General features: G+C 44.5%; 2 protein-coding genes across 2 annotated transcripts; both read right to left on the bottom strand.

Moving 5' to 3' along the window:
• Positions 1-4,701: 4,701 nt before the first annotated feature.
• Positions 4,702-11,871, bottom strand: SELENOS (selenoprotein S). Its single transcript, XM_064157984.1, has 6 exons — positions 11,750-11,871; positions 11,424-11,558; positions 9,083-9,189; positions 7,674-7,763; positions 7,497-7,575; positions 4,702-5,603 (listed from the first exon to the last, which is right to left on the bottom strand). The coding sequence occupies exons 1-6, from the start codon at positions 11,832-11,834 to the stop codon at positions 5,524-5,526; spliced, it is 576 nt and encodes a 191-aa protein (XP_064014054.1). The 5' UTR covers positions 11,835-11,871; the 3' UTR covers positions 4,702-5,523.
• Positions 11,872-12,193: 322 nt separating this feature from the next.
• Positions 12,194-18,259, bottom strand: SNRPA1 (small nuclear ribonucleoprotein polypeptide A'). Its single transcript, XM_064157983.1, has 9 exons — positions 18,088-18,259; positions 17,290-17,437; positions 16,750-16,828; positions 16,355-16,401; positions 15,643-15,745; positions 14,970-15,049; positions 13,440-13,515; positions 12,932-13,025; positions 12,194-12,386 (listed from the first exon to the last, which is right to left on the bottom strand). Exons 1-9 carry the CDS (start codon positions 18,167-18,169, stop codon positions 12,328-12,330), a joined length of 768 nt encoding a protein of 255 aa, XP_064014053.1. The 5' UTR covers positions 18,170-18,259; the 3' UTR covers positions 12,194-12,327.
• Positions 18,260-19,239: the final 980 nt, after the last annotated feature.

Genomic DNA, 19,239 nt, shown 5'->3' with positions numbered 1-19,239 from the left:
TCAGGGTACCAGCTCTGAACTGTGCTTGGTAAGCAGCATACAGAGTAAATCTTGATTATTTAAACTATAATAGTCACAAAGGGAGGAATAACGTTCTTAATTTATCAGTGGAGATCTTGCTCTGTGCTGAAAGTGCTTTTTAGCAGGTATGCAATTCAAACCACAAACCATGACAGGAAAAAAAATACCCATCAGAGCAGTGGCTGCATAACTGCCAGCGCCTTACAAAGAGATCTGCAATGAAAACGTGTACATTCTCCACTGCAGCTGAGCTGAGGAGACCTATTCCAGCACAGCCATTGGCTGCTTCAGAAAAAACGATGGAAGTTTTTGAAGTCATTGGCTCTGGAGCTGGGAATATGGGCAGGGTGTGTGTCAGGCATGGAGCAGCTGGCTTGGAAGCTCACACACAAAATCATCTACAACAGTGCAACCAGGCCAGGACACCACCCAGCCAGCAGCCATATGCTGTATGCTTTTCCTTTGTGGTTGCAGAGCTGTTCCAAAAGCTAAGCTTTCATTCCAGAAGAGGGGAAGAAAAAAGTCCAACCTCCAAGTCTTCAGCCCATCCAAGTCTAGACTGGCTTTTTCTACAGTTGGAAATTATACAGGTTCAGTGTTCAGCAATAGTGGAGAATAAAGACCCTGTGTCCTGCTTTTGGATAATCTGATCCCCAAAAGTTGTCACTTTTTAGGGCAGAAATCATCCAAAGGGGGAATCTGATCCAGAGATACAAGCTGATGTGCAGCCAGGCTTGAAAAAACACAGCAGCCAGAGATGGGAACTGCCCTGTTGAATACAGGAGGTAAAAAGGACAGACTGTAGCAGGATGGTTTAAATGCAGCCATTAACCACAGCACTGCTGGAGCAAGATGGTCATGCTGGATGTCCGCCTTGCTCAGAGAGCTCTCTGAATAATAACACTTCTTCATCTACCTAGAGAGGATAAAATGACACAAAGCCCAAAAAAAAAACCACCCCAATCTAATCATATGAGCTGAGCATCAGTCCAAGAAGAAAACCACAGCAACTGCAGAACTGCCTAAGGGCATGAGATCTGAGTACAGAACTGCGCAAACCACCACAGAGTAGAGCCCTGCATTCAGCCCCTGTAGTAAGCAGCTCCTTACAGAACTGGACACAACCAATGTTTTTATTCACACTTATCTTTGATTACACCCAGGTAATTCTGGAACATGCAGGAACAGTTCTGCTGACAGTTTCCCCACATGCCCTCGCTCCCCCAAGAACATCTTCTAATGCTTGTTAATACAAATGTTCAGTGTAAAGAACACTTTAAAAACAACTAAGCATACCACATCACTCTTAGAAGCTCTGTCTCATTTCACAATGTTTTATAAAGCCAAATAAATCTTTTGAGAATGACAATTTTTAGCTCAGTTTCAATCCCAGTGCTCAGTGTCTGCTGATGAATAGTTAAGAGAACTCTGCATGAACTAGAAAGAAAACAAAAGGCGTTGTTCCTCCACTATATTAAACATCTGAAAAGCACTGAAAAATACTTATCTGCATTTCACAGAATCCCAGAATCCTACCATCCTAGAGCACAGCAGGGCTCAGATCATCCAGTCCAACCCACCTGATAAAGCAGGACCACCCACAGCATATTGCCCAGGATCACAATGTCCAGGTGGGTTTGGAATCTCTCCAGAAAAGCAGATTCAACTTCTCTGGGCAGCCTGCTTCAGTTCTCCAGCACATTAAAGAAGTTTTTCCTTATGTTCAAATGGGACCTCCTGGGTTCCAGTTCGTGCCTGTTTCCCCTTGCCCCATTACTGGGCACCACTGAAAGAAGTCTGGTTCCATCCTCTTGCCCCCACATTTTAGGTCTTGCTGAGCACTGAGATCTCCTCTTAGGCTTCTCAAGGTTAAACAGCCCAAGGTCTGTCAGCCCTTCCTCCTCACAGAGATGCCTGTTGCCCCAGCATCTTTGTAGTCTCCACCAGACTCTATCCAGTAGATTTTCTCATGCAACTAACATTTTCAGGATTTCATTTTGTGCCTCTGAATATTTGACTGACTTGAGATTTTTTCAACACCCAAAGCCGATTACTCTTCAGTGGTTAAATACAGCAGTCTAACTGGTTTGATCTCTAGCTTCTTGCAGATAGAGATTAAATGATCTTAAAGGTCTCTTCTGAACAATTCTAGGATTCTAAGGCATTTCCAGAACATCTGCATCAGCAGAATAAAAGGCTTCTTGCATAACTGCTCTAAGTGGGGAAAAATAATTTCCTGAAGACTTTTTAATGTGATCATTCATAATTCAAGTTCTTGGGAATTCAGACCAAAGAAGAAACCATAGATTCACTAAATAGTTCACTTTCACCTAATGCCTTCTACATGCTTCATTCTTAAGCTATAAAGCAACGAGCAACCACTTTTCCATACTTGTCTGTGGTCAAGGGAGAGCTTTCTGTTTGAAGTCAGAGGAAAAAACCCTTCCCTCTGCTTGTGCAGGTTGAGAGCCAAAAGAGAAGTTTTACAAACTGAGGTTCTTCCTCTTACCCTGTTCAATAGCTTAGAAGTTTCTGGTCAAGAAAACCTTTGGGACTTGAGGATTAAAACTAAAAACAATTAAGGGAAAGAGAAGCTTGAAGTTTCCAGAAATATGTATATCACAGTATTCTCACTGGGTATGTCTTTATAAATCTTACAAGTGGGGAAATATCCATATCCGTAGTCCCAGCCAGAAGCAAGTGTTGAGACACAGAAGATTAGCATATGCTCAGCTCAAACCTGCTTATTTCTCTCTTAAAACACTTCTACTGAATTAAAGCAACTCATCCTCACTACTTGATCAACACTAGGAATTCTGCCTCTTTAAAGATAACCTCCCCCAGCTATTTTTGTGAAGACAACGCCTCAGTCTGTTGCCTGTTTCCCCAACACAAGGTGAGTATGTTCCCCAGAGGCATGAGTGAGATAAGAACCTAGTCCTCTTCACTGATGAAAAATCTTCACATCTTTAAAATATCCTCCCTCACCTCTATTTTTTTTCCTGCCTTATGAAAGACTCAAAACTGAAGTTACATATACTGGTCTGTGTTACAATGGCAATTTACGTTTATATAACAAGATGCACAGAATCCAGGAAATGAAAACTAGTTTCCATAGGAACATGACCAACCTTCTCGCTCCATCTTCTACAGACACTTGAGCACACTCTTCATGCATCTAAAGGTTCTTTGCCCTTTCATTAGCTGGCAACTTTGAACCTCAGTGGGAGTACTTTAAATGTATAGTCAAGAGAAAAATAACAGCTCACCAGACAGAGAGAGTAGTATCTATATCCATATATCCAGTGTACTCAAAGTTGGCACTCACACCTACTGATGAACAACAAACATTTCAAACACAAGAGCTCAGGCAGCCCTAAGCTATGCCAGTGAGACACGGATAGGTACTTCAACGCCTAACTATAAGCTCACTAACAGACACAGGGACACTTGTAGGCTGACAGAACTACTTCACTCTTTACCAAGGACAGCCTACACTCTACTTATCTGTTGCATTTCGTTCTGTAGAACACATCAAGACAATGAGATGTTTGGAAAGCTCATTCACAATGCCAGCTCTAACTTTATTTCCTGTCCACAAAAGAATGAAGACTACACATGCTCCAGCCCTTTGCTTCTTACAGTGCCTCACTTGCAGGTTTTACACACGGAGTTGAATCTGCTGCCAGTATTAAACACCATGCTACTGTCATGCCAGCTTCAAAATAGAAGTGCTGGTTGGAGCAAAGTATCATGGGGGTTGAAGTTCAGATTGTAACGTGAGGCTTCCTGTTCCAGTTTCTGAGTTTGAAGTGTTGGTCTTTTCTGGTGGGTGGGCATGTGGGGGGCAGTGGCTGGTTTCTGCTGCTGCCTTTGCATTTTGCTGTGCTTTTCTGCAGAGAGGCCGAGATCATTGTGCATTGGGTCATTTCCAGTAAAGCTCTTTACCTCAACTCTTTCTCTCAACCCAGAGGCATTTTCATGTTATTTTCCCTCCAGTCTGTGTGGGGAAAGAGAGGGGCTTGTGAGAGTGGACTGTGTTAACCCAAGAAACGTGTTTGGTAGTCAGAGGCTCTTTCCAGCATGAACTACCCTCAAGCTCTTGTGCTGCACAAGCTATCAGAACGCACCTTAGTATCGAGCTAGGGTATGTGGGACAGCCATGCAGCTATCACTTTCCAGTCTGAGACACGTTCAAAGCAGAGTAAAGCAAGTTCTTAGTGTCCCTAAGGTGTAACCCTGGCACTGCACTGTGTACAGTCCTGCAGCCCACAACACACATTCCAGCAGTTTGCAGCTTCCTTTTTTACCTTTTGAGTACCTTGCAGTGTCTGAGTTAACCATACTACAAATTCCCTTCTCCTCACACTGTGCTTGCTGACAGTAATTTGTGAAGAAACTTGCTCTGCTCTGTTAGAGCAAAGGCCTTTGCTTTCTTGATTCACACACAGCTGGGGTGCATAACAACCAGTAATGCACTCTGTTCAAGTTCAGGATCACTTACTGGGGGTAGAGGAGAACAGAGCTTATAAATGAAACTTAGCCTTAACCTGAAGGCAACGGTGCTCAAATCATGATTTAAAACACTCAAATTACAACTGTTAAAAGCCAAAACACTGAAACCCCCTCCTTTGTTTATGCTTGTAGTCAAATGAAAATCATTTAATTTGATGCCTCATCTTGTTTATACACATTTACATTTATTACACTAGAACATATACCTTCTATATCAAAAAACATGCTGTAGAAAACCACAAGATTATAAATACTAGATTTATCATTTGTTTGCAATTATATTTAATATTAATAAGTTTTTGTTTTTTACAAAGCATTTGAAATAGGAAAAAATAAAAGGGAAAAAAAAAAGGGAATAGCAAGAAACTCCCCCATCTGCTGTCTAGCATCAGTAATCCTCACTGGTTTGTTACCATTTATAAGGAAAACATCATTCAAGGTAGCTTGTCACAGAGACTCTTCTGTAGCAACTAGCTTTCTGTGGCATTTGTCAGTTCATCTGAAATTCACCTAAAATTCAAAGGTAATAACATCCTTCTCCACTAAATACCTTCCAGCCAAACAGTAAATCTGGTAACACCTGTTTGAGGTTGGTAAGTATCCTCATTTTACAGAGGTAAACCAAGCGTAGATAATTAAATTTGCCTGAAGGCAGTCATTTGACTATCCAGACACACAGCCCAGATCTCACCATCCCAGGTGATTCACCTTGGCTGTAGACTAACACTTCCTCTCTATAGAAGAGTGAAAATTAACTGATTAGGCTGTAATTGTTTCATTCTTCATCCTCTTTAAGAGGATCAGGTATTTTTGTCCTGTAGGATCAGCTTCTGAGTTACTAGTTGGCAATGCTGTAAATCTGGTTTCGGGTTAACACCTGCTCTAAACTCAATCCCAAAGGAGTCACTGTGACATGCAAACTGTAGGCAGTCAGACAGTGGGTAGGATCAAGCCTGCTAGTGCCATGAGACACCAGGGAGGTTACCCTCATCCCCCTGCTGAGGGGCCTCGCCGGCCTGGTCTCCAGGAACAAGTGCCTCCCCCTTCTCCAGACAGCGGGTTATAACCTGGAAGTAAAGAGGAGAAATCCACCATGTGAACATTCACCCTGGAAATGCCTTTGGAACACCAAAAATAAACCTCGTGATTATTTGCACCTTGTGATCATTTGCACTTTGTTTGTACTTACTTCACAGGCAGCAATTAAAGGGAAATCAAAACAGGGAAAATACCCAGGCTTGAGGTAGTTTATTTTTGTAGTACTAGCACTAAAAGCCATTGCAAAGCACTTGTGTTTTGATTTGATTAATTTGGATTAAATGAAATTGAAATTAATTACCATTTAATTTCTCTAAGTCTGCACTAGAGATTTAATGCTGCTCTGCAGAGTAAACAGAGCAGTAACAGTAACTCTCACAGTGAACTCCATAAGAGCATACCTGTTCTCCAGGAGACCTGATAGTCAGGGACTTAAAATAATCTTTTATCCCCATCATGCAAGGGATACTCTGAAGGTCAAGAGGTAAATCCAGTCATTACCACTTCTAAAGCATTTGAAAAGACAAGTATGTACAGTAAGGCAAGAGCTAGCTGAACAGACAGTTCAATGTCCCAATGCCATTAACTACAGGTGACTTTATACTTGGAAAGACACAACTTGGCAAGCATTCTTAGTTTGTTCTCTACAAGGCAAAGAAAAATAAGCTGAAGCCCCCAGCTGAATTGCTAACCAAGCAGGTTTCAAAAGCAGCCTGCCCCACTGAAACTTCAAGCATCACCTCCATCTTTCAAGTCTGCTTTTCTCAGGCTAGCCAAGTTCTGGTTTCTAGCTTAACTCGGCTGCTGAACAGTGCAGATGGTTCTTTCACTTCATGCTCAGGAGAAGACCACCGAATTCTAATTCTGTAATCTGTTACTTAAACTAAGATTTTGCTTGGGATGGAATGAGAACAGGTAGTAGCTGGAAAGGTGTCTCGACCCAGCTGCTCTAATTCTGGTCCTCAGCACAGCTCTTACCCACCCATTTCTCATCCCTCAGAGTGGTGAATAACCCTCACAAGAGCTATAGTGAGTGTCAGGAATTAGACTGGACTCATGTTAAACAACACAGCTCCTTCAGAGGTTGTCAACAGCTGTCAGTAGAAATATTCAAAGAAGAGATTCCACCACTGAGCCATTATTGAGGTTTAATATGTTTATATCGAGAACCTTCAGCCTTCACACATTTAATCAAGTGACTTAGCACTGCAATCAAAGTTTTCTTTTCAGTCTGAGGCTGCCTAGACAATCTCTTCCACTATGGATAGTTTTAACTAGAAATATTACGCCCAAAGTAGTGCTTGCAGGCATGGCACAGGCTGTTTGGCCAGCTAGGAGACAGTGATCCTAACGTGGGCTATGTAAGGCCAGAGAAAGAATTTATCCATCAAGATGATTTCAGTGGTTGACAGTGAATTTAATGCTAAGAGCCTCTGGGGGTTTGTAAGAGCTGTTACAAGTTTGTACATCTGCAGGATTTAAATATTCAGTAAGTCATTACTGTGAGATCTAACAAATAAGGTCATATTTGACATAATTAAGTCTTTCATCTGCCTGAACCTACATAGTATAAAGTAAAATATCCTCTTCCTGCATTTAGATACTACTACAGGTAACTGAAAGACAGACTAGACATTAAGTTATAGGACTTTTACAATAATGGGGGAGAGATCTCAGAAATATTGTAAGAATTATTAATTCTTACAATTATTAATAACCTCAAACTATGGAAAATACACATAAAAGAACACTGTGTTTTTCAGGGAAAAGCCCCACAGAAACTTCCTGCTAGGTTCTGCATGAAGTACAAAGCAAGCCACAATACTCAGAGACAAAGAACTCGTTTTTATGGCACATTTTGTCTCTTCCAGCTGGATAAATACTGTTTCAAGCTCAGAATATCTTAAGGATCTCATACTTACCACCTCCTCGCAAGGGCTTTTTGTTTGGTTTAGATTTTGGGACTGCTGATGAGGCGGAGGCACCAGATTCTACTTCTTGCTGTTCATAAAAGCAGAAGTTACTCACAATGTACCCAACATGAATTTCAGCTAACCTAATCATATAAACAACTGTAAACTAATAAATGTAGCTGTTACCTGATTGAGTTTCAAGTTTCCTTTGTAGCTTTTGCCTTGTTGCATACTTTCCCACATGGCTATCTTCTGCCTTCGCTTCTCCTCTTCAAGCTAAGGAACAAGTCCAGGACACACAAGGCTGAGATTTCAGAACTAACAAACCCACCGGTGGTACAGAAACAGCTACAAGAGGCTCATCAAAGAAACAAATGATCCATCTTTAGCTGATGCAGTATCTCCAGGCCTACAGATGCACTGACTGCTTTAAATACCCATGTCTTCCCAACCACAGGACCACCACCCTTCCTCAATATACACAGCCTGTGTCTGCAGCTTCTCTTCACCACTTAATGCTTTAAAATGGTTTAAAGGAGAACAGAGCAGCAAGCTTAAATCTTGAGTTTATGGAAAGTACTGAAGAAAGAATATTGCATATGACAACGTAAGGCACAGTGTAGGGATCCACAGAAGAAAGCAAATGAACAGGACAGCCAGCTACATATTTACATCCCAATACACATTACTTACAGTCCTCCCAGCTTTCTTCTAAAGCAGTTTATCTACACAAACCAAATAAATTAATAGCCAAGACCAGCTGCCACCTTCTTGACAAATAGAAAGGACACAAGGTAGCTACCCCACCCAGTCCAAGGAAGCAAAGCTTCCCCAGTCTGAGCACACTAGACCCACACATTCTCCCTAGTGGCTATTGTCTTCCACAATACCATTTTTTATTTGCTTTGAACTGAGAACATTTCTCGACAACAAACTGAGGTCTGAACACAGGTGCTTGCAAAAGTAAATCCAGGAGAAGAGATGGGATTAGCGAGCTTGCTCTGCTGATCACATCCACTTTTCCACACTGCCCCATGCAGCAATACACTATCCCTCATTATGTGGTACTGAGACAGTGGCCCAGAATGGTGGGAGATGCCCCATCCCTGGAACCATTCCAGTTTAGATTCTTGGAGGCTCTGAGCAACCTGCTCTAGTTGCAGATATCCCTGCTGACTGCAGGAAGAAATTGGAGTAGACGACCTTGAAGAATTGCTTCCAACCCAAACTGTTCTATGATTCTCTCCAGCTGCATGTCAAACCACTATATTACAGCACCACTAAACTACATCATTAAGAGCCTGTTTTCTCCTTTTAAGAATAGAAGATCCAAACACCAGTAAACCTCCTCAAAGATCTCATCAAATTTTACTGGTTCATATCACTGAAGTCCATTGTCCTACTCCCTGTCACTGCTTCTTTGGGCAAAAGCTGTCCAAGTAAAGCAGGGTAAGGGAAAAGGCACCACCCACATTCCTGCAGAAAGTAGGTTTCCTGTTCTTCTGATATCTAGCAGGGAATGAACTCTTCAACAACAGCTGCAAAGGACTAGATGACAAATTCATGAGTTCAAGAAAGAAATGCTTTCTGGTTACCTGTCTTTGTTTTTCTTTGTATCTTTCTGCTTGTGCATTCAACTCCTCCTGCATCCTGAGGCGAGATGCTGCCAGAGCTTCCTGTCTTCTTACCACCGCGTCAGGTTCTAAGAAATGGGGAAAGAGTTTGCAAAGCTATGCAGAAGAAATTCTAGATGGAACTGTAATAATGACAGGCTCACATATCTCCCTGTGGCTCTTTTGCAGAAAATCACAGAATCTCAGCATGGTAGGGGTTGGGACCCCTGAGGATCATCTAAAGCCAGAGCAGGGTCAGCCAGGGTAGGTTGCTCTGGATCACAATGTCCAGACAGGTATAGAATCTCTCCAAAGAAGGAGACTCCACAACCTCTGGGCAACCTGTGCCAGGGATCCAGCACCCTCATAGCAATGAAGTTTCTCCTTCTGTTCAGATGGAACTACTTGTGTTCCAGCTTCTGCCTGCTGCCCCTGGGCAGCAGTGAAATGAGTCTGGCACCATTCTTTTACCCTCTGCCCCTTAGCTATTGGCAAGCATTGAGAAGATTCCCTCTCAGACTGCATTTCTCCAGGCTAAACAGCTTCAGATCTCAGCCTTTCCTCCTGAATGAGATGCTCCATTTGCCCCAATATCTCTGTAACCTTCTGCTGGACTTTCTCCAGTAGTTCCTTGTCTCTCTTGAACTGGAAAAATCACAGCTCCAGTTCAGTTTCTAGCTAAACTTTTATAGCTATTTATATGCTGATTTAATTTTCATAGCATTTTACTATTTCTTAAGTAATTACTTTAACAGGGTTTTAATAAGGCCACTAACATAACAAACTCACCAAGAATTAAAATTCACACTTGTAGCAGACTTGCTTCTCTTTCTGGAGGATTTGTTTGATACAAAGAATCTCAGAAACATCACCCATGCTTCACAGGGACTCCATTTTTACCTAGAGAACTTCTCTTATGCAGAAGCATGAGGCAACCAACCCACATTCACTCCTACTCCTCCTGGCAACTGGTCATGCACATTTCATTACAGCAGATTTAACACACTCCATTGCTTGCAAATGCCACACATATCTAAGAGAGAAGTGGTAGCATCTGAAAACCTACACTGAGTCACTTCTCTTCATGACTGACCTTTAGGAGAAGTCAAAAGAAAAACTGTATCCAAACAAAGGCAAATATTGCTCTTTTTCTTCCCTGTAGCTGATGAATCTCCACATTTTTTGTCTACTTATATGTTTGCCACCATCCAGTGACAAATGAATGAAAGAAATTACAGTACTTAAAGTAATTTCATTTTACAGGCAGTTCTGGCAGTTGAAATCAAGATTTAATTAGCATTTCAAAAGAACACCAGGAGGATAAGACCACATGAGTAATATTTGCTGGGGCTCCCTGTACTGCCATGCCAACACACCAAAGGAACTGGTGCCAAGCTCTTATTGTTTTGGCAAACACCTAAGCACAGTCTGTGCTTTGTGGCAGCAAATCTGCAAAGCAGGCAGGATCGTGACTGTGTAACATTGAGAGGCTGTGCCACACTTGGGAGGGTAACACAGATGAGAGGCAGTTACACCCCAAATGTACACAATCCTGACAGAGTAGGAACCACGAAGGAGTAACTGGAAAGTGGAATGATAAATATTAACAAGCATCATTAATAAGCACAATATCCCCCCTCCCAGTATTTAGATGTTGGTGTCAGTTTTGTTTGGCAAGTCTAGAAGTTATTTGCTAACTGAGCACAACTCCTTTTAACCACCATTCCCTCAGCTCCTGCACTATCAAAGAGCAGCTATTCCCTTGCTCAGCAATACACCACATTCTTCACTCCCAATCATGTTACTTTGGGACACAATCCTTGATCTCTCAAAAACACTTTTCTTGGTCTAACCTTTCCCTAGTGATCTCTCCAGTAATATGATCTATATGTCTTCATGGCTCTAAACAGTCATCCTGTGTGTACTGACAGGATGAAGGGTAACTGCTTCACAGTGAAAGAAGGAACTTTTACACAGCGAGGGCGGTGAGGCACCGGAACAGGTTGCCCGAAGAGGTTGTGGATACTCCCTTCCTGGAATTGTTCAAGCCCAGGTTGGATGGGGCTTTGAGCACCCTGGTCTTGTGGGAAGTGTCTCTGCCCCTAACACGGGGAGTCAGCAACAGATGATCCTTAAGGTCCCTTCCAACCCAAACCACTCTGTGATTCTATCACTCAGAACTGAATCTCTTTTATTACTAAATAGACTGTGGATCTGAGCAGCTGTTAAGCGTCCCAGCTGTCAGGCATTTGCAAAAACCAAGAAGAGACGAAGAGACATAAACACCATCCTGGAGAGTTCGAGAGAGCAAAGATTCACTCACCCACAGCTGCGTCAGCGGCTCCCGGCTGGCTGCTCGGCCTGCTCGCCAGGCTCTGGGAGACCTTCTGGATGAGGAGATAGATGGCGACAGCGGCCAGGAGGATGTACCAGCCATAGTCGGACAGCAGAGAGCCCACTGCGACGGAGACAAGCCGCAGGTAAGTGCTGACCGCGGGAGAGTGAGCCCATCCAGCCAAGAGGCGAGAAGGGAGAAGCCGCGCCCGGACCGGACCCGGCTCGGCTCCTCTCCTCTCCTCTCCTTCGCCCCGCAGTCTCCACACCCTCTCCTCAGCCCCAAGATCCCAGCATGGCCCAGCGGCCCCTCACCCGTGTGATGCAGCACCTCGAAGCCCCCCCGGCCCAGCGCCGCCGAGCCAGGGCCCGCCGCGGCCCCGCCACCTCCCAGCTCCATCGCCGCCACCGCCTCACGTCCGGGAGCCGCCCCGCGCCCTGGCGGCGCCAATCACCGCCCGCCAATCACCGCCCGCCAATCACCGCCCGCCAATCACCGCCCGCCTCGTTCTGCGCCGCCTCAGGGCCGGAGAGCCAATCAGGAGGCGAAACTCCCCTCCACACGCAGCTGGGAAGGCGGCAGAGTGAACTGGGTAACGCCATGAGTACGTTGACCAATCAGAGGAGAGGAGGGACGCAAGGGAACCAATCAGGAAGAACTTCCCCTCCCGCCGCCAGTCGCGCTGCTGGCCCCATCGCTTCCGCTCCACCGCTCCTCCTGCCCCCTCCCGGCCCGGTTACGGTACGCGGCACCACGGGTTGAAAAAGGAAACGTCCGTTTATTGAACGCCGAAATGTGCAGGGCCGGGGGCCGGAGGGCGGCTACCCGCGGTAGGGCTGGCCGTGACCAGGGGCAGGACTGGGCTCTGGGGTAAAAGCGCTGTGCCCCGGGCCTAGGAGCCATTGGGAGCCGTGTCTTCTTCCATCTCCTCGTCAACGTCCTCCGAGGGACCTGGAAAGCGCACGTCAGAGTTTTAGGACAGATACAGCAAATGTAGCTTTTCTTACCCACAGGGACAATGTTAATTCACAATCCTTTGAAGAGGGGCTGCCCTAACGTGAACTCCAAAAGAAACACGTAGCACCAATATACAGAAACCAGGCAGAACACTGCCAGTCTGCAGTCAGCTCATCCACGCGGAGACCTCAGACGTGCTGAGGCACCAATGCTCAGAGGAGAGTCCAGGTACACTCTGTAATTAACCTCCTCTTCTAAAATAACCGGCATGGACTGTTCGGAGGTGGCCAACACAGCATTTAAGGAACCTTGCTCCAAAGTCCACCGTCTTGAGCTGCACTCGAGAGGCCAGGCCAGGTAACCCACCAATTACAGAGCCATATGGATGTGCTCCACAGTCACTGATGATAGTTAGGCTCACTTTAAACAGTTTTCTCAACTCCCTGTCCCTTCCTTACTAAGAACACCTAAAGCATTAGGAAGCAATGAGGAGAGAGATTCTGTTTTTGGAAACAAAGATGATAGAAGTAAAAAGTGACCTGATTTTCTTTCTCTGCCAGGAATCTGACCAGCCTGTAGCAAGCCTTTCAGTCTCTCCACTTCAGCCAAAGTTGTGGCATTTGCTATAGCAGTCTAAAAAAGACAAAAGGACACAATGAGGCTTTCCATACAGTACATCAGTCTGTTTAGAATAAACATCGGAACAAGATTTTTGTTCCAGTTAAGTGACACTAAGATCTATAAAAAGTTCTACAAAATACCATTTCTAGAAAATTCTACGAATCACAAAGCACAATTTGCTTCTCCTCCTAGTAAAGAAGCTGTTCTATCCTTGAAGAACTCTAAGCTCTGAGAAACATTTCACTTAAGTTTTCAAAACCCAAGTATGTCCTAAAAGAAGAAACGGCACCTAAACTAAAGTTAGGACATAATTTCTACTCATCTAAACAGAATCAGGGGCTGCCAGAAGGAAAGAAATGTTTGTTTAGGTCAGGTCTTTGGCTGGTTTTCTCCTCTACTTGTGTCTACACGTGCTGTCTGACATACCTTAATTGCCTCAACATCCCCTGGGGATGGCCCGGTTTTCTTTTTGTCAGTTGGCAGCCCAGCACCTGGAGTGAAGCTTCAAAGGAAAATAAAGGCTCATTGCATCCTCTGAACAGCACATGCTTCTCTACTTCCAAACTAGGTTTGGAAGCATTTCATTCAATCAAGTGTAGTATCTTATCTTTGTTAACAAACTGATACAGTAAAGAATTGCCTCCTTCAGAAACACCAGCAACTTGTCCTTGCTGCCCCATCTCCCCCCAACCTTTTCATCTCCTCATGAAGAGGGGCAGGCTTTAACTTGAGAAATTATGCTGTTGACCAAAGCTGGTAAATTTGGATGTTGTTGAACACTCAGCTATGAGTTGCCATTACAAAAGTAGGGTGGATAAACACAGAGTATCTGAAACTGGGTTTTGTGGGTTTATACCTCTAACAAAATATTACGATGGGCTAGTTAAGAGCCTATTCTAGACTGGATGCAATTTTACCATTGAAAAGAAAAAAGTTATCTTAAAGCTGCTGCTTTAAGAAAAATCTGTGGTCTCTAAAAATGGCTGCTACTAATTAATCAGCTGGGAAGAACATCCTGTGCTGACCCAGCATCAATGCTGCAACCTCTCCTGCAGCTATGGAAGTATTTTTCTTCCTGGCTGTTTATAGAGCTATTTAGTTCAATCACCCTCTTGTTCTATCACAGACTTGAGCCCCCTTCCACCCATGAATTTGAGCCAGGATCTATCTATTGTGCTTTTCAATGCTGAATATGTTAAAGATATTTTTTATTTAACTATGAATTTGCAAATGCTATTGCCATACATGGTCCAAATTCTGATTCCCAAACAGGCTGGCTGAAGATTAAGCAAAACATATGAGGTACTGTTAGCATATGACATTCCATGTGATATTGGAATAGGTTGCCCAGAGGGTGAGAGATGCCCCCATCCCTGGAACCACTCCAGGTCAAGTTGGATGAGGTTCTGTACAGCGTCTACAACCTGCTGTAGTTGTAGACGCTCATGGAAGGGTGAGGTGGCCTAGGTGGCATTTACAGGTCCCTTCCAACCCAAACCAGTCTATGATTAAAAATCAAGCTAAAAAAAAAAAAAAAAAACAACCCAACTTTTATAATAGCATAACTGAAGATTTTCATTGCATTTCTCTTAACTACAGCAGATTTTACAATTTATAATCCCTGACAAAATATTTTAGTTACCAATGATGGAAAAAAAACTCCATCCCAAAACCAAAATAAACAAGAGCCACCTCTCTGCAGTTAAATAACCAAAAGAAACTATCAAATTAAAGTTTCCTGCTCATTGACTTAAATCAATCCACCCCAAGCACATATTTTCTGAAATGTATTCACCACCATCCAAATCTTGGGCTGCTCGGGTAGCCTTCTGGCTACCAGAGTTTTTAAGGAATCCTGCTGGCCCCTGATGTTTCAGTGGACTGCTTAATCCCACACACAGAGTGGTGTTTCTGGAGGAGGACGCCAAAGTAAATTGGTTTTAATCTTCATCTTACGTTTTTGTTCTCCTGGCAATATCCTTTGCAAGCTGTGCACCCCGTTTGCCCTTGAACATTTTCTCTGCCTCCTGTCGCTCCTACAGCGATACCACACACACAAAGTTAAGTGAGGAACATTGGATTTTGCAAGTGTCTTTGATGAGAAAGACACTTTGGCTCATCTGCATCAGTCAACATTGGTTTGTGGACAGCGGGTTTATCAACAAACACATAAACATTGCCCAAATGCTGGAGCTCAGAGCATATCAAACTGCTGTTCTTAAGAGTATGAACCCTTTCCCTCACTCATCTCCAGTGACAGCAGAAAGCTCTGATACCATTGCTCATTCACAGTATCACCGTATCACAGTATCACCAAGATTGGAAGAGACCTCATAGATCATCAAGTCCAACCCTTTACCACTGAGATCAAGACTAGAGGTCCAGGAAAGAAATGGACCAAACAAAAGTAGTAAAACTTAATTAAATGTAATTAAACAAATCATAGCTATAAAAGAACGAAACCACAAAAGCAAGCAAAGGGAGTGTTTTAGAAGCCACTTGTAATACATAGCTTCAGTAAAATCTACAACTAAGGCAAAAAACTCACTGTTAGTGCTCAGTTTTCAAGGATGTCAGAGAAAAAGGAAAAAAAAAAAGAAAGGAATTAGTTAAGCCAGAAGAAACTTACTTTAAGTTTCACTTTCTGAAAATCCAGCACTCTGACCTGGGGAACTTTGTGGATTACATACAATCTGTAATGCTTCTTGTTTGTTACAGGATTCCTTAAAATGCTACAAAGTAAATAAAAGGTTATAAAGAGACTCCTAATTATACTTTGAAAAACATAGGTACACTTATATTGAAGTATGCTGGTATACATAAAATGCTTTCATGCACCTTCTGCTGTGACAGGCAATAAGTAACACACTAAACAGGTCTCATAACTGTCTTCTGATGTTATGGAAGCTACAGTAAAAACCTGTCCTTTGTTTTATTAATTGATTTTTTAAAAAAGAACAACCTCAAAATCTTTAACAAAGGAAAAAACCCAACAACAATAACACAACTCCCATACCAAGCAAACAAAAAAACTCCTCAACAAATAACTACTCACCCACTAAATACCAACTATTTCTGAAGCACAGGAGAAATTTCAATGTTCAGGCTTAAAGAACCATAGAATTGTCAGGGCTAGAATGGACCTCAAGGATCATCTAGCTTCAGCTCCCCTGCCATAGGCAGGGACACCTCACACTAAATCAGGCTGCACAGAGCCTCATCTAGCCTAGCCTTAAAAAACTCCAGTCACAGTTCACAAAAGTAGAGCATTCAAAAAAAAAGCAAAGAGCCAGGCCAGTAGCACAGCTCAAAAAGCAGCTTTTCTTGTCAGGATTACATACCTCAGGTAAGTCAACGACTTAATAGTTGATAACGGATCCAGTTCACCCTATGTAATAGAAACACAGTAGGAAACCGAGTCCATTTAGTGAAAAAGCAGACATTTGAAAGCCAAATACTGAACTTATGTCTATTTTAGAGACCACTTAACATTACCAATTGGTACAAATTAGAATTACTTCAATCAGTTTAACAGGAAACCCACTAATACTCTGTGATTGCTGTTCCACTGCACGTGATGCACTGCTAACTACCACCTAAGCCGCCTGATATGACTCCAAAGAACCAACTATTACTCAAAGTATGTGACACTGCTCTCAGAAAAAAAAAAAAAGAGAACTAAATTACACACACATCATTTAAGCTTGTTTAGATTTATCTTGCATTGACAGCTTACCAATTCTGCAATATTGTTATTGGTAAGGATGAGCTCTGTCAGGCTGGGCAGAGCCTGTTCAAGGTTTTCACCAATCCGACTGAAAAAAAGAACAAAACCCAAAGGTTTAACTTAGGCCAGAAATTAGCAACGGTGTGAAGACAAAGAAACACACTAACAGAGAGGATCTCCTAGTCTGACCATGGCAGAGGTTTGGGCTAGCATCTCCTGAAACACTTCTTTTAGTCAAGCTGGCAATAAACACCATCCACTGCTGTGACACTTCTAGATGCCGTATGAGATTTACATCCATTTACTTGCAGGTATATCCCTGTTTCCTTGTCTTTATAGGGATGACTACCAGAATCCAAAGCTCTGGCCAAATCCCACTGTCCTGTCTGTAGAATGATGATGGGCTTTTGCACTCAGTGAGGCAGGAAACTCAAACAGCACCTAGACAGTGCCTAAAATAAACACTTCTCCACCTACCCAGCACTGAAAGAAGCACCCATACTTCTATCCCAAGAGCATTTTTCTTTATCCTAGGGCAAAAATCCTTACCAAATCCTATTGTTATTCATCAGGAGAGTTTTCAATCTTCTCAACAGAGGGAACCCATCCAGCTTACGAATCTCATTGTCGGAGAAATCAATTGCATCAAATTGGTCCAGAGTGGCACCCAAGTTCTCAATAACAGGGATTTTATAGCCTAGGGAGCGAATAAAAGGCAAGAATGAGATGGTGCCCACAGGACAGCTGAACAAAACAAGAGATAGAGTATGTCGAGGGTGTAACGGGATGGACTGAGGATGTGACTAAAACTCAAGTCAAAACACCTCTGGAACGACTCTTCTCCACATCCTCGCAGACCAGCCTCTCTCCCTCAAAGCCAAACACTTCTGGTATCTTCTCAAAGTGTCCTTATTCCCCCTGCCTCAGCAAACACCCCAAGTCCCTTCCTGCATGTGTTCCCTCAGCCCAACCCCGTGTTTCTGGCCTTCCCCGTGCACCATACTCCCACCACTGCAGATTCGTCCGACATTTCGCCCCAATTCCTCTTCCATCCCCTTCCCCATCCCACTCGTCCTAGTTCCCCTGTCACCGGTGCCTCCGCAATCTCCTCCCCATTCCCCGACCACTGCAGACCCCGCCAGCGACCTCTTCCCCGACCTCCCCGGCCTCCTACAAACCCTTCTTCCGTTGCAGGCCCCAGACCCCAGCAAAAGTCCCCCCAAGCACCATCACAGCGCCCCCAACTCCCCCGAGACCTCAGCCCTTCCCCTCGCAGGCCCCTTCCCAGTACAGGCCGCATCGCTCCCCGCATGCTGTGACCTCCCCCCACTCGGCCGAGCCGCGCACCGCGCAGGTCGAGCTCTCTGTCGCGGACGGCGTTGGTGTACTGGGCCGCCTGCTCAATCAGCTCTGCCGTCAGCTTCACCATGCCGCCAGACCAAACCGAGCGCCGCAGCAACACCCGCTCCGCTCCGCTCCCTCCGGCCACCGGGCCCCGCCGCCCCGCGCCAGGCCAACCCGCCGAGCTCCGAGTCGTGCCAGACCAGAGCAGCCGAGAGCCGAGACAGCCAGGCGGGGGGGCGCTATGGGTTCGAAATGGCTTCGGTTGGAAAGAGCTTCAAAGTCATCGAGTCCAACTGTTGACCCAGCACTGCCGGGCCACCACGAAACCCTGTCCATCAGCACCACATCTGCATGGCTTCTCGATCCCTCCAGGGATGGGGATTCCACCACTGCCCTGGGCAGCCTTCCAGGGCTTGACAACCCTTTCAGCGAATAAACTGTTCCCAATGTCCAACCTAAACTACCCCTCGCACAACTCGAGTCTGTTTTCTCTTCTTCTGTCGCTTTGTTACTTGGGAGGAGAGACCAATCACCCACCTTGCTACAATCTCTTTGTAACTGTATGAGCTTCAACAAGGCCAAGTGCCAAGTCCTGCGCTTGGGTAACGACTTCACAAACACTCCAGGCTTGGGGCAGAGTGGTTGGAAGCTGCACGGCAGAAAAGGGCCTGAGGGTGCTTAGTTAACAGCTGGCCGGCAGCTGGTTAACAGGTGAGCTAGAGCATGCTCAGGTGGCCCTCTGTACTCAGCACTGCTGAAACCACCCCTCCAATACTGGGCTGAGTTTTGGATCCCTCATATTTAAAACCCATGTAGAGATATGGTTTTGTGATCGAATTGGCAGTGCTAGGACTTGATAATCTTAAAGGTCTTTATCAACCTAAACGATTCAGTGTCACTATGATTCAGGTAGTCGTAGAGATTGAGAGGGTCTCCCATGAGCCTTTTTTTCTCCAGAGTGAACAACCTCGATTTCCTCAGCTGCTCCTCACTAGACCCTTCATCAGCTTCGTTGCCTTTCCCTGAACCCACTCCAGCACCTCAGTGTCCTTGCATAGAAGGCTCAAAACTGAACGCAGTATTCGCTGCCCCAGCCGCTGGCACCCCGGCAGCCGCGGGCTCCTCCCGCCCCGGCCCAGCTCCTCTCTGCTGCCC

This window comes from Pogoniulus pusillus, chromosome 17 (assembly GCF_015220805.1).
Source record: "Pogoniulus pusillus isolate bPogPus1 chromosome 17, bPogPus1.pri, whole genome shotgun sequence".
Lineage (NCBI taxonomy): Eukaryota > Metazoa > Chordata > Aves > Piciformes > Lybiidae > Pogoniulus > Pogoniulus pusillus.
This window is presented reverse-complemented; position numbering and strand designations above follow the sequence as displayed.